This window comes from Pristiophorus japonicus, chromosome 1 (assembly GCF_044704955.1).
Source record: "Pristiophorus japonicus isolate sPriJap1 chromosome 1, sPriJap1.hap1, whole genome shotgun sequence".
Lineage (NCBI taxonomy): Eukaryota > Metazoa > Chordata > Chondrichthyes > Pristiophoridae > Pristiophorus > Pristiophorus japonicus.
In genome coordinates, this window is record NC_091977.1 from 169,291,546 (window position 1) to 169,305,682 (window position 14,137).

At 38.5% G+C, this 14,137-nt stretch overlaps 1 protein-coding gene across 1 annotated transcript in view; it reads left to right on the forward strand.

The window, feature by feature from the left end:
• The window catches only part of skic3 (SKI3 subunit of superkiller complex), a 148,878-nt gene that overhangs the window by 35,201 nt on the left and 99,540 nt on the right, over positions 1 to 14,137 (forward strand). Inside the window, exons 4-10 of the mRNA XM_070884850.1 lie at positions 1,686 to 1,777; positions 4,761 to 4,836; positions 5,750 to 5,890; positions 8,389 to 8,487; positions 9,029 to 9,137; positions 11,127 to 11,267; positions 12,706 to 12,807. Of these exons, the coding sequence (XP_070740951.1) occupies positions 1,686 to 1,777; positions 4,761 to 4,836; positions 5,750 to 5,890; positions 8,389 to 8,487; positions 9,029 to 9,137; positions 11,127 to 11,267; positions 12,706 to 12,807 (760 nt within the window). The remainder of the gene's footprint in view (positions 1 to 1,685; positions 1,778 to 4,760; positions 4,837 to 5,749; positions 5,891 to 8,388; positions 8,488 to 9,028; positions 9,138 to 11,126; positions 11,268 to 12,705; positions 12,808 to 14,137) is intronic.

The following is a 14,137-nucleotide window of genomic DNA, read 5'->3' on the forward strand; positions in this document are numbered from 1 at the left end:
TGTGAAACTTTTTCATAGCAGAGGTTAATGCAAATTTGTCCATTTTCCCAGTCTTCCGCCTCCAATCACAGGGCGTGGAACTGAGCTTTAAGTTTAACAGCTACAAGGAAAATGCTAATTTTAAGGTGGTATGTGCATCTCAACAGGTTAGTGTGCTGATACCTGTATACTCAACGTACATTATGTTCTAGCCAGTCCCAATCAGAGCCAAAGCACTTTTCCTAAAAGAAAATTAAAATAGATCGTTGATTGTCATTGCTAATTGCAGAACGCATTGACATGATCTGAGAGTATTATGCTATCAGTTCTTTTAATTGAACATGAGTGCTTCACATTGGACCAGTCCTTTTGACTGAGTAATATTGAAGAGTTATAATTCAAAAATGTCTTTTTGGCAAATGCGTTCAATTAAAACATAAAAATTGAATATTTTCATTTATAGAGCAGAGGGACTATGAAGATCAATCTAACAGAAATTCAGATGCAGGATTTTTTTTTTTAAGAGATATAAGTTAATTCTATAAAACCAAAGAAAATGAAAATTGCAATCTATGGCATACGTACTGGATTACAATACTGTGCAGAAAGTATACCGCCAGGCCTATCATCTGAGTGCTGAGTTTAAATGGTCTTCCATTTAACATATATCAACACAAATGACATGCATAGTGGTTTTCATTTCTTGCATTGTGACATCATAAAGTTCAATTGAAATGATCTCATAGTATGATATATTTTATTTATATAGAACACAAGTCTCTGACTGTTTATTAAAGGTTAACCATATCCTTTCTTACGGTTTTGTGCCTTGTATTACCTTTTATAGTTACAATTTAGCACAATTGTTTCTGTATAATCTTTTTCAGCTATCCATACAGCATATATATATACAATGTAGATATTTTTATTTATATATAGATAAAATATGTATATTTTTTTGAATATGTATACACACACACACATTTTGTCTCCTACCTGCCTCTTTCCAGTGTGATTCTGTGTTATCCTGAGATGCATTATGATCTTGGGATTTGTGAATGACTTCAGCTAATTGTTGCTCCATATGTCATTCAGGTAGTACCATCCAATCTTGTATCTCAGCTCTTCATAAAGTGCAGTCTCTTAGCAGTCTTTTATTTAATCCCTCAAAATATTTTCCAAAGATTTTTGTAAGTCAAGGAGGATTTAAACACAAGGATGATCATTTAAAGTTGAGTGGGACTTGGTGCAGGATAGGATACAGGCAGCAGAGTTTGGATGAGCTGAAATTTACACAGAATGGAAGGTCCGCCAAAAGAACATTGGGATAGTCAAGTCTGGAAATTATAAAAGTATGGATAAAGGTTTCAGTGGCATGTGGTAGGTGTGTTGGCTGGTGATACGGCAATGGAAGTAGGTCTTCTCAGTGATGGAGAAGATATAGGGTCAGAAGTTCAGCTCAAGGTTGAATAGGACACTAAGGTGACAAACAGGTGTTTCACCCTGATAGTGTCTGGGAAGTACTCCAGCCCCCCATCCCTCCCTCCCTCCCACCCGCGCCCCGCCCCCCCCAAACAAAAAAGCACGCGTTGTTTTAAAGGAGTAAAAATGCGAGTAAACTTTCTTCTATAAATTCTAATAATTTTTATTTGCATATGCAGTGTGAGGAGGAATTAGAAGTTAATACAGTTTTGATTTCTTTTCAGGGGTTGCTAAATCTGTGTGAGAAGAATGATACATCTGATAACAAGCATGAGCTGTTGGGAATTTACCAAAAGCTAATGGAACTGTATGAAAGGTAACCTGGCTGAATTTATTGGACTTGTGTTTGCAGTAGAGATAAGTATAGTTGTCTAGGTTTGCTGAAGAACTGTTGCTCTTTGCCTGTGCCTGCTCCTTTGTCCCTTTTTTAGGAGCACAAAGCCTATGTATGAACATAGAAATGTTGTCTAACGGTTGAATCAAATAAGTGTTTTTTTTTCTTGTGGATCTAGTGCACAGATCATATTTGCATCAACATCGTCTTTATTTTGCATACTGCTTTTTTTGCTTTAATCTCAACTTTATTAAAAAAAAGTTTTCAGACACAAATAAATTGAAGTGTGCAATGTATATTTAAAAGTTAGATATGTAACAGTAAAACCACAATCATAAGCTTATTCATTAGAAATTGATGCAGCATGATCAATCTTAGGTATTACTTGGTTGACTTTATCTTTTATTTAAATGATATATTTTAATTTACTATTCTGAAGCCACTCTCCAGTTCAATTTTTTCCATGGAATAAGGTGGCAAATCTGATTATTGGCCTGTTGCTCCTGATTTATTAACACTTGCCCTATTTATTTCGTGGAACCATTTCCAAAGCAAGCGATATGATTCAATTGCAAGTGTTTCAGATTCTCCTGTTTACGCTGGGATGAATTCACAGACTGGGAGGAACACCTACTATATGCATGTGTGGTTGCTCTCAAATCAAATTTCAACTACCATTCCGACTCTGGACCTTTCCCCAAGACAGAAAGGTCTGTACATGCCTGCAATGTGAAAATTATAATGGTGCCTTGTACAGGTAGCCTGAACACCTGGATTGCACAAGTAGGTTGAAATTTCAGGCATTTCTCGCCTGTATAGACCTTCTCTCAACTTGGGGATAGTTTGTCCAGAATGGGAAAGTCACAAGCATGACTTTGTGAACAGCACCTGAATGATTTTGAAATATAAATGGAGTATTGCATTTCAATTTTGTCTTCCACAAGCGCTGTAATCTGTTTACTCTCGCCAACAAGCGAATAATCAGAAGAAACTCTAAGACAAATGATGTAGTAGCAACATGGTCACGGGAGTGAAATCACTTTCGAGATAGTATCATCCTATGCCTCCAGAAGTAAAGTGATAGAGAAAACCAATTGCTACCACCCCAGTGTGTGGCATCAGATTCAATGTTTTGATTCTGAACCTTCTGCCCACCCGACCTTCCCTCATTAATCTGGGAAAGTCTGTGGCCGAATAATAAGTTACAAAGATGACTTTACAATAATTGTGTATGTAGAAGATCACACACATCTCACAAATGCACAATTCTTTTTGTTACCTAGTCTGTCCCACAGTGTAAACTAGCTGAATTTACTCATGTGAACTGGCTCATGTTATGGACTAATTTACATTGATTAATGTGTGAACAATTTATCAAAGTGCTACAGAAGGTTGGAAAACAATCATGAAAGGTAGGCATACTTACTGTAGCTCATGATGGCGTGAGGTTTTCAATGTAGTTGTGAGGAGGCGGGAAACATTCACACAGCCTACCGTTTTCTCTAGCATGTGGGTGAGAAAATGATTCTGCCCTAGGAGCATGTTATGAGGGGGAATTCCCTGGAAAAAGTTTCATTGCAAGAACTTGGTTAAATTTGATAGTGGAGTAAGAGGATTTTTGAATTATACTATGGACTGTAAATTAGTCAGAAGTATCTTAATACTTGGTTCCATTCTTATCTATCTAATCGTAACCAGAAAAATCTCCTGCAATGGCTTGTCTTCCCACTCCGCATCATTACCTCTGGTGTCCCCCAAGGATCTGTTCTTGGCCCCCTCTTATTTCTCATCTATATGCTGCCCCTTGGCGATATCATCTGAAAACACGGAGTCAGTTTCCACGTAAGCTGACGACACCCAGCTCTACCTCACCACTACTCTCAACCCCTGTTTGGTATCTAAATTGTCAGATTGCATGTCCGACATCCAGTACTGGATGAGCAGAAATTTTCTCCAATTAAATATTGGGAAGACCGAAGCCATTATCTTTGGTTCTAGCCACAAACTGCATTCCCTAACCCCTGACTCCATCCCTCTCCCTGGCATCAATCTGAAGTTGACCAAGACTGTTCGCAACCTAGGTGTCATATTTGACCCTGAAATGAGTATCCACATATCCACAGCATAACTAAAACCGCCTTTATCCACCTCCGTAGCATTACGTGCCTCCTCCCCGCCTCAGCTCTTCCGCTGCTGAAAACCTCATCCATGCCTTTGTTACCTCTAGACTTGACTACTCCAATTCACTCTTGACTGGCCTTCCACACTATGTAAACTTGAAGTCATCCAAAACTCAGCAGCCCGTGTACTAACCCCCGCACTGTCAAGATCACCCATCACCCCTGTGCTTTCTGACCTACATTGGCTTCCAGTTAAAGAACACCTCGATTTCAAAATTCTCATCCTTGTTTACAAATCATTCCATGGCCTTGCCCCTTCCTATCTCTGTAATCTTTTTCAGCCTTACAACCCCACAAGATGTCTGCGCTTCTCAAATTCTGCCCTTTTGAACATCCCTCATTGTAACTGCTCAACCATCAATGGCCGGGCCCTAAGCTCTGGAACTCACTCCCTAAACCTCTCCACCTCTCTACCTCTCTACCTTGCTTCCCTCCTTAAGACGCTCCTTGGAACCTACCTCTTTAAGAAAGCTTTTGGTCATCTGCCTTAATTTCTTTTATGGCTCGGTGTCACATTTATCTGTTTTGTCTTGTAACACTGCTGTAAAGCGCATTGGGACGTTTTACTACGTTGAAGGCACTATATAAATCAGTTACTATTATTAATAATAAAACTGCATTTGGTGTTGTGGGCTGAACGTCTTCGTCCATATTATAATTCCAATGTCCTCTTCTTTCCATCCTCCAACCAGATTCAAATGTTGGTGGTGTTTATTTTCAGGTGCTCCATAGATTATTTGTTTGCACAACCATATAATTTCAAATATCTTTTTCTTGCTTTGTAGTTCTGATAAGCAAAAATGGCATGAAGTCTGCCTAAAATTAGTTGATCTCTATCATCAAGAAAAGAAATATCTAGAGGTGAGTATATTTAAATATCCAAGGATAGGAACAGCTTTAAGTGTATTTTCTACTTTTATTATGGAGCATTAGTATATTGTAGTACATTGGGAAGATCAGCATAAAATGCTTACATAGGGTATACAGCACAGAAGCAGACCATTCGACCCAACAGTCCATGCCAGCGTTTATGCTCCACTCGAATCTCCTCCCGTGTTTCCTCATCTAAATCTATCAGCAATAACTCTCTATTCCCTTCTCCCTCATATGCTTGTCGAGCATCCCCTTAAATTCATCTATACTATTCGCTTCAACCACTCTCTGTGGTAGCAAGTTCCATATTCTCACCTCTCTGCGTAAAGAAGTTTCTTCTCAATTCCCTATTGCAGAAAATAGTGTTTCACTCACGATTGCTCTTGTTATTTGTTATTTTCCAGGTGTTTGGGGCACTGGCAAGGCCACATTTTTTGCCCATCTCTAATTTCCCTGCTGTTAGGCCTTCTCCTTGAATTTTGTGGTGATGGTTCTTCCTTGATGGTATGAGATAGGGAATTCCAGGATATTGACCCAATGACCATGAAGGAACTGCAATAAAAGTCAGGATGATGTGATGCTTGGAGGGGTACATGACGGTGATGGTATTCCCACAACATTACTGCTCTTGTCCTTCTCTGTTGGAAAGGTCACAGGGAAGGGAGGTGCTATTGAATTACTGCATTGTGGTGGTGAATTGGCAACATTTTAATACTTTTTAAGATTACCATAAATTTGTGCAATTTTGTTACCATGTTTCTGATTAGTGCAGTTATCAAATTATAACCTTTCATACTTTTTCACATTATCAGCACCTCTTAATCTTAGTGAATTAGACCTTAAACTCCTCAAGTCTCTCTTAACTGTAATCCCCTCATCCCTGGTAACATCTCTCTTGCAGGTTGCCAAAACATGGAGTCGACTGATACAGCTAAAACAAAAAGATGGGGCTAATAAACAAGAACTCCATCAATTATGGAGGAAGATGATCCAGTTACTTGCAGACAAAGTAGAGAATCAGGATAATGAGACCCAACAACTGGTAAAGACACCTCGCGTTAATAAGATGTTTGTTATCAGTAATTATATTTAATGAGTGTTCAAATGAATAATATACGACGGATTATAAGAAATAAATTCAAACTTTTGTATAGATTTTAGTTTTCCTCCAAAGAGATAAATATAGAAGTTTATCTTTTAAAAGCAAATTTAATTCAATTGTTTTGCTGTACAGAATTGAAATTTGTGGTTACTGTTTATAGAATTAAACCACCAACCATTTGGTACAATAGCTAAAACTAGGGTTGCAAACCCTCCTGGAATGGAGGATTGGTCTGCCGGATTGGAAACCTGGGAGACAAGTACATTGCATTCCATTTGCACTTTCACTTCTCATGGATCAGAGACAGGCCTGAACTGCGAATCAGAGAACTCTTAGTGATAATTAATTTTATTTATTGTTTCCCTGCTCCAATGCCGTTATCCCCAACCCCAATCTTAATAGAAAAGCAAAATACTGCGGATGCTGGAACCTGAAATAAAAACAGAAAATGTTGGAAATCTCAGCGGGTCAGGCAGCATTTGTGAAAAGAAACAGAGTTAATGTTTCAGGTCGATGACCCTTTGTCAGAACTAGTGAATGTTCGAAAAGAACAGATTCTTAAGGAGCACTGAAAGAGGAAGGGGAAGAAAGAACAAAAGAAAAGGTCTGTGATAGGGTGGAAAGCCAAATTGAAATGATAATGGCAGAAGTTAGAAAAGGATTAGTCTAGATAGGGTGTGAATGGCAGAGGTTATCTGAAATTGTTGAACTCGCTGTTGAGTTCAGAAGGCTGTAAAGTGCCTAAACAAAAGATGAGTTGCTATTCCTCACTTACGTTGAGCTTCATTGGAACAGTGTAGGCGGCCGAGGATGGAGATGTTGGAGTGGGAGTGGATCCGTTCTGCAATTCTGGGACTTAAAGATGGATGTATCTACCCAGCATGCACTGCGTGCTAGAATACGCCCTATTATATTTAGAGGAAATTGGCGTGTAGCCATCGAAAGGGCTCTTTGTGTGTCGGCTGGTGTTTTTCTTCGAAGTTGTTTTTCTTCATTCAACAATCACTCTGTTGACAGAAATAAGTAGTCAGTTGAAACCTTGCATATCAAAAAATTCCACTGACTATACTTTAATATAATGTCATATAAAAATGTTACATTTCAAAAAGAGAATTTGAAAATTGTAGAGGAGCATTTAAATTTACTCTTGGGAAAAGGAAGGAGGTAAAGAATTTCTTCAAGGTACTGCCAATGGCTTAAATGGGCAAATGAGCCTTGCCAACAGAAATCTAGCCAATCAGGACTCGCCTGCAATAATATTCATTTTGAACTTCTTTGAAAGTACTTTGATGGCCACTTAACTATAGCATTGAAATTCCACAGCCTGATTAACTGACAGCGACGTTTATCTGATTTTGAGTGAGTTTTATTATCTTGCGTGCTAGATTCCAAGTATTTACTCTCGTATGTAATTGACATTTGAGTTTTTAAATTGGAAACAAAGATTAAACTACAATCCAAGTTTTACAAATTGTATACATCATGTACTTTTGTAGGTTGGATGAAAACTGTGGGGCAATAAGGGATTAACATTTGCAAACTGCGGGCAAATGTGATCAGATGTCACGTGATCGGATCGCCAAGATAATGTTAAAACAGAGTTGGCAACCCTAGCTGAAACTGGTTTTTTTTTGTCATTGTTATGAGTCAGAGGTAAAGCCTCTATGACTTATTATAATGACAACAACAATCCGATTTAGCTACTGTAATACATTTTTACTTCAAACCAGCAAACTCTATAAATTGTGCAATTTAGAAAGAAGATTTGAATGTGGGCGAAAGACCTGCTTCAGGAGGGTGAAAGTAAATCTGATTCTGGTCTTATAACATAGAGTTTGAAAAAGTAATTTATATAATTGAAGACCCTAAATAGAGATTAAAGATTAAGGTAATTAGTTCTTGTTAAAAAATTTTGAGGGTTGCAAGTGCCTTTTCAGCCTCGGCTCAGTGGTAGTAATCCTGCTTCAGAGTTAGAAGGCTGTTCTTGGGTTCAAGCCCCACTCTAGAATTTGAGCAGATAATCTAGTCTAACAATGAATGCAGTACTGAGGGAATACTGCATTGTTGGAGGTGCCATCTTTAGGATGAGACATTAAATGAAGCCCCGTCTGCCTTTTCATATGGATGTAAAAGATCCCATGGCACTTTTTGAGGAAGAGCAGGGGAGTGTTCTCACTGTCCTGGCCAACATTTATCCCTCATTTAACACCTCTGAAACAGATTAAGTCATTTATTTACTTGCTGTTTGTGGGACCTTGCAGTATGAAATTACGCTGCTGCATTTACCTACATTATGACAGTGACTACAATTCAAAAGTACTGCATTAGCTGTGAAGCGCTTTGGGCCATCCTGAGGTTGTGAAAGATGTTATTTAAATGTAATGCTTTTCTTTTTGTTCGAAGTGCATTGCTAACTCTCTCTCTCTTTTTATGTGTAGTTGATAACTGCTTTTGAAAATGTCCTTTCATCCCTGGATAAGATTCCAAGTGATAACCATCAGAAGTTTTCCACTGACTATATTAAATTTCTATCAAAAGTAAGCTTGCTCATCACTAAAATCTTCAACTGAAAGAGAAAGTGGCAGTCGTAATTATGGTTTGTGCTGTACATTATAATACTTAGACACAGACTTTCAAACTTGGATCGGGAAATCTCAGGATTTCTGATGCATCATGAGAACAGTGTCATTTATTTTGCTGTGTAATGGAAAATATTTTCAGCAGTGATGATTTCCTTTGGAAGTTGATGCTGTCTCTTGGAAGTTAAGACAGTGTCTCTGTGAATGTGTCTGTATTTGCAGATCGTCCCTGGAAATGTTTCAATATTTGCAGTGGTCCCTTCCCCAGAAAAGGTTAAATGTAAATAGTATTGTACTTGTGAGCATGCCTTTGCTATTTTATGCTACTATGCAAAAAATAATTAATTTCCAATTTTTTAAGATGCTAACTTCCTCAACTTAATTGAATACATTACTTAAGAAATGCTTTTTTATTTTATTTTTGTTAAAGTAGTATAACATCAGAGGCTCAGGTTTTTGAAAATAGAACTAATATCTTTTTTAAATGTCTTTGTTTCAGCTGCCACATGAAGAAGACAAGCTAAAACTAGCTTGCGAAGTTTTGATAGCCCAGTATCCTAATTCATCATCTTCACTAGAAGTACTTGGAATGCATTTTATCCAGACAGGTAGTTATTTTTGTGGTTTCAAAATAATAGCATGTTTTGTGTAGTTAATGCGTGGTGGTTAAGGTGTCTTTCCACAGCATAAAATTATCCGTATTTTGATACAAATTGCCAATTTCACATAGACAATAAGGAACGATAGCACGAGAAATTAAAAAATTCATATTGATACCGCAAGAGGTACTGTCTTGCAGTTGGGCTAAGAAGCATTGTTGAGATAGAACAGAAAGAGTGTTCCCTCAGGCAATGCTAGATTAATTTAAGTGCATGATCTTGACTCTTAAGTGCAAAATGTGGGAAGGAGCACAATTCCCCAACACTCAGACTTTTCAGCTTGAGGATAGAAATGGCGGCCCAGAAATTGCAGTTGGATGCCTCCGACCACAATAATTTCCATGAAGGTACCTGGTGGTCCTGGAGATTCAGCGACCTGCAGTCCTGGGGCTCTACGCGAAGCCCAGTGTAGGGGCCCACGTGTCCCAGAATCGTACGGATCTCTGGGATCACATGGGCTGGCCTAACCTATCAGAGTAGGAGAATCCCCATTCATTCTTTTGGTAATTCTGTATGTATGGAGCTGCCCTAAGTATGAATGGAAATACCCTCACAAACATTGAAAATAAACTGCTTTTACCAGCGTAACAATTTGAAGGACATTCGCTGGGCAGGAGCTGGGCAAATAGCCCAACTCTCCACCCACGGAAGCCCTTTTCCTTCGCATGCGTGTGATCTGTCAAAAGGAATATGCGCTGTGTATGAGCTTCGCATGCCTGAACCCGGAACTTTCAGGGCTCCCACGGGTGATTTCAGCCCCGACATTTCCTCCGATTCTCAAAAGATAAAGGCCTGGATTTTACGGTCAGCAGTGAAGTGACGGTGCTCGCCGTTGGCCTCTAAGAAAGCTACCCACAAAGATCTAACGATCTCTGTGGCGTGGATTTCATCTTTCTTGATATTAATTTGGTTCTGGCGCCAAGTCTAGGGGATCTCCAATGTTCAGCAACAGTAATGTCATCAAGCTGGCTAAGCAGCCAATGACATTGAAGAATTCTTACAGACAGCAAACCAGGAAGTAAAATGCACTTTTTAATCATTTTACAAGGAGCGAAATAAAGATTTGGACATACACATGTGATTCAAGGTAGAAGCTGAAATATCATAAATTAAAACCATGGAATATTTATCATCATGGAAAAATTTGACATGACACAAATAGAAAATTAGATTTTCAGGGCCAGACAGTTGTTCAGCAATTGTTATGACTCCATACGCTGTTTAAAAACTCAGTCACACCTCATTGAATAAGGCTTAACTTTTTAGGGCGTTTTTAAACAATGATATTACAGCGTAAAAGGGCAAGTTCTCGTCAGTTCAGTGAATTCAATTGATTGCCGGCTGTGGAGAGCGCGTAGAAGAGCAGGGAATGACTTACAACAACTTCTGGATATCTGCGTTTAATTGTGCATTTGCTTACACAAGATGTTGCTGTCAGTTTCACAGTTGTAATGACGCGAACGCTGACAGTTTTGCCGTCATTGCAACTGCAAATTCCGGCCAATGTACTTTGAAAAGAGTAGGAATGTAAATTATTGATCCAGAACTGTGTCTTATAGGTTTTATCTTGAAAATAAATACATGGTATAGGTTAAAGACAAGTATTCCAGGTTAAATTGTGCTGAAAAGCTTCTAGATCAACAAGCTTTAAATTAATGGCGTCCAACATTTTCAGTGCATTTAGTGATGTAATGCTTTGATCAGTTCGTACTTTTGCAGATGTTATTTGTAGTTGGTGCTTTTTCTAAATATGCTCCTGTGCAACAAATATTTGTTCAGTCCTAGTGTCCTTCACACACTTTAGGAGCTTGCCATGATACCGTTACTGGCAAACTTCTACAGTGTACAGAGGATGCCTTTATTTGAAGAATGCAGTGGTGATTAATCTGTGCATTACTGAAGGATTCTGTTACTGTACTGCCCTCTCATTTTAAACAGAGTGCTTTAATGAAGAGGCTTTGCAGTGTTATACAAGACTTAATAAAATGGATCCAACAAATGGGCTAGGCCTTATTGGACTTGGGATCAAAGCTATGCAAGAAAAAAAATATGAAGAAGCAGCAAAGAACCTTACTGAAGGTAGTTATTTTGGGGGGATTACACTTTTTGGGGAATTGTGCTTGTGTGGTAAGAAAAAATCTATCAGAAAAATAGAATACACCATGAATAATGTTTCTGTGGTTCAACAATCCTCTGAAAATGTATCTGATCGCTCTCTTTCCCATGCATTTTAACTGGAATTGCTAATTAAGCAAAAGTTTATATTTTAATGTCAATTTTTTTGTTTACAATTGAGCTGTTGATTGTGTTGACTTTTAGACCACTGCATTTTGTATACTTCCTTTTCACTCTGGGTCCTGTGCTCACATTAATCCAAATTCAGGAGTTATGCGGTCTACCAGCTGTAGGGGTCCCACCTGAAATTAGTTTGACCAGTTCCAACCCAGTTTCTAATGGATTCTGGCTCTAAGCACAAAACTGTCCGAAATGCACGCACGCACGCACACAACAGGTTCATTTAAAGAGAGTGATGCATGCGTGAAGTGGAAAATGAAAAACGTTGGGGTTAAATCAAGCTGTCAGGGCAGAGTATGATGACCTGCACATTATCTGCCTGATGTGGGTATCTGGCATTGAATGTTCCAAGTATACTGTGCACAAGTTACTTGATTTACCCAAGAGGGATTCTGGATCACCTGTGGCAACTACCAATGTTCTAAGCCTCCTTCTGACTGCATGGTTTAATTGCCCTGTCTGTAGTAGTACAGTCGGAAGGTTTAGTCTGCAGCAAGAGTTGGGAGCTGGTACTGATGATCTGAGTTCATCCTGGATGACTTGTATATAAATGGAAATGTGTTTCATTCTTTAGCACTGACATAGTTCATTTTTAATGAGCGCACACATTCACTTCAAATAAAATAGAAAATACATAAAATGTATTTATAACAAATTGGAATGAATTTCAAATGCATATGTGCAGTTTGGGATGTGGTGTGATTGGATATTTGAATGATCTTTAGTACAAATAACAATTTCAAAACATTTTGCAATGTTAATTCTTAGTAGCAAAATTTTAAAAATTAGCATAGAATAGAATGAAATGATGGAGAAAAGATATTTTGCCTTGTGTACTATTCAGAATCCCACAGCTCTGGGATATCCTCCATTTGGCAGGCAGCTACAGAAACCTACATAGACCATTAATTTTCACCACCCCAGAGTTTAGTGCCAAGTCCATGTCTACTCGCTGTTTAGTTAGATTTATTTTCTCTTTGGATGCATCAGTTGAGTCTATAAATGTATCCTTTGGCAATCTGCTTTAAAAAAGATGACACTGTATAACTACTTTCAGTATTTTACTATGTTTGGTTGCTGCTATGATCTACTTTTCATTCTGGTACATATATACACTAGTCATGAAACAGATAAATGTGATAACTGAAACTTGTTTTTTCCTTTTGCCTGTTTTTCTGTGTGCCTCATACGAGATCTGAGAGGAATGTTACTTCTATTGCAGGGTTAAAGCAGGCACGTTCAACAACTATAGCTTGGCTTTATTTAGCAGAGATCCAACTCCGGATGCACAAGTACAAAGAAACAATTATCTCTTGCAGGCAGGGTAAGAAATATTCTTTTGTTTGGATAAAAAAATGAGCATATACTAATTGATCTCCCATAGCGATATTCCTGGATAAAAGTGAACTTTTTTCACTTTCTGTATGTCTCCTATGCTAATTTTTCATTTTCCCTTTCAAGCAGTCGCTCATTGTCCATATCTCTGTCTCAAATTTTTTCTCATTTTATCTCTTTAAGAGGCATATGTACTCATAAGAATATAAGAAATAGGAGCAGGAGTAGGCCATTTGGCCCATCGAGCCTGCTCCGCCATTCAATAAGATCATGGTTGATCTGATCTTTACCTCAACTCCACTTCCCTGCACACTCCCCATAACCCTTGACTCCCTTATTGTTCAAAAATCTATATCTCCACCTTAAATATATTCAATAACCCAGCCTCCAAGCTCTCTGGGGTAGAGGATTCCACAGATTCACGACCCTCTGAGGGAAGAAATTCCTCCTCATTTCTGTCTTCAATGGGCGACCCTTATTCTGAAACTATGTCCCCTAGTTCTAGATTCTCCCACGATGGGAAACATACTCTCTGCCACTACCCTGTCAAGCCCCCTCATAATCTTATACTTTTCAGTAAGATCACCTCTTCTTCTAAACTCCAATGAGTATAGACCCAACCTGCTCAACCTTTCTTCATACGACAATCTCTGGAATCGACATAGTGAACCTTCTCTGAACTGCTTCCAATGCAAGTATATCCCTATATCTCTCCTTTAAATAAGGAGACCAAAACTGTACGCAGTATTCCAGGTGTGGTCTCACCAATGCCCTGTACAGTTATAGCAGGACTTCCCTGCTTTTATACTTCACCCCCCCACCCCCCGCCTTGCAACAAAGGCCAACATTCCATTTGCCTTCCTAATTACTTGCTGTACCTGCATATTAACTTTTTATGTTTCATGTACAAGGATCCCCAGATCCCTCTGTAGCGCAGTATTTTGTAATCTCTCCATTTAAATAATAATTTGCTTTTTTATTTTTCCTACCAAAGTGGATAACCTCACATTTTCCCATATACTCCATCTGCCAAATTTTTGCCCACTCACTTAGCCTATCTATATCCTGTTGCAGATTATTTGTATCCTCCTCACAACTTGCTTTACCACCTGTCTTTGTACAATCAAAAAATTTGGCTACATTACACTTGATCCCTTCATCCAAGTCATTAATATAGATTGTAAATAGTTGAGGCCCCAGCACTGATCCCTATGGCAGTTACAGTTTGCCAGCCTGAAAATGACCCATTTATCCTGAATCTGTTTTCCGTTAGTTAGCCAATCCTCTATACATGCTAATATATTACCCCCAACCCCATG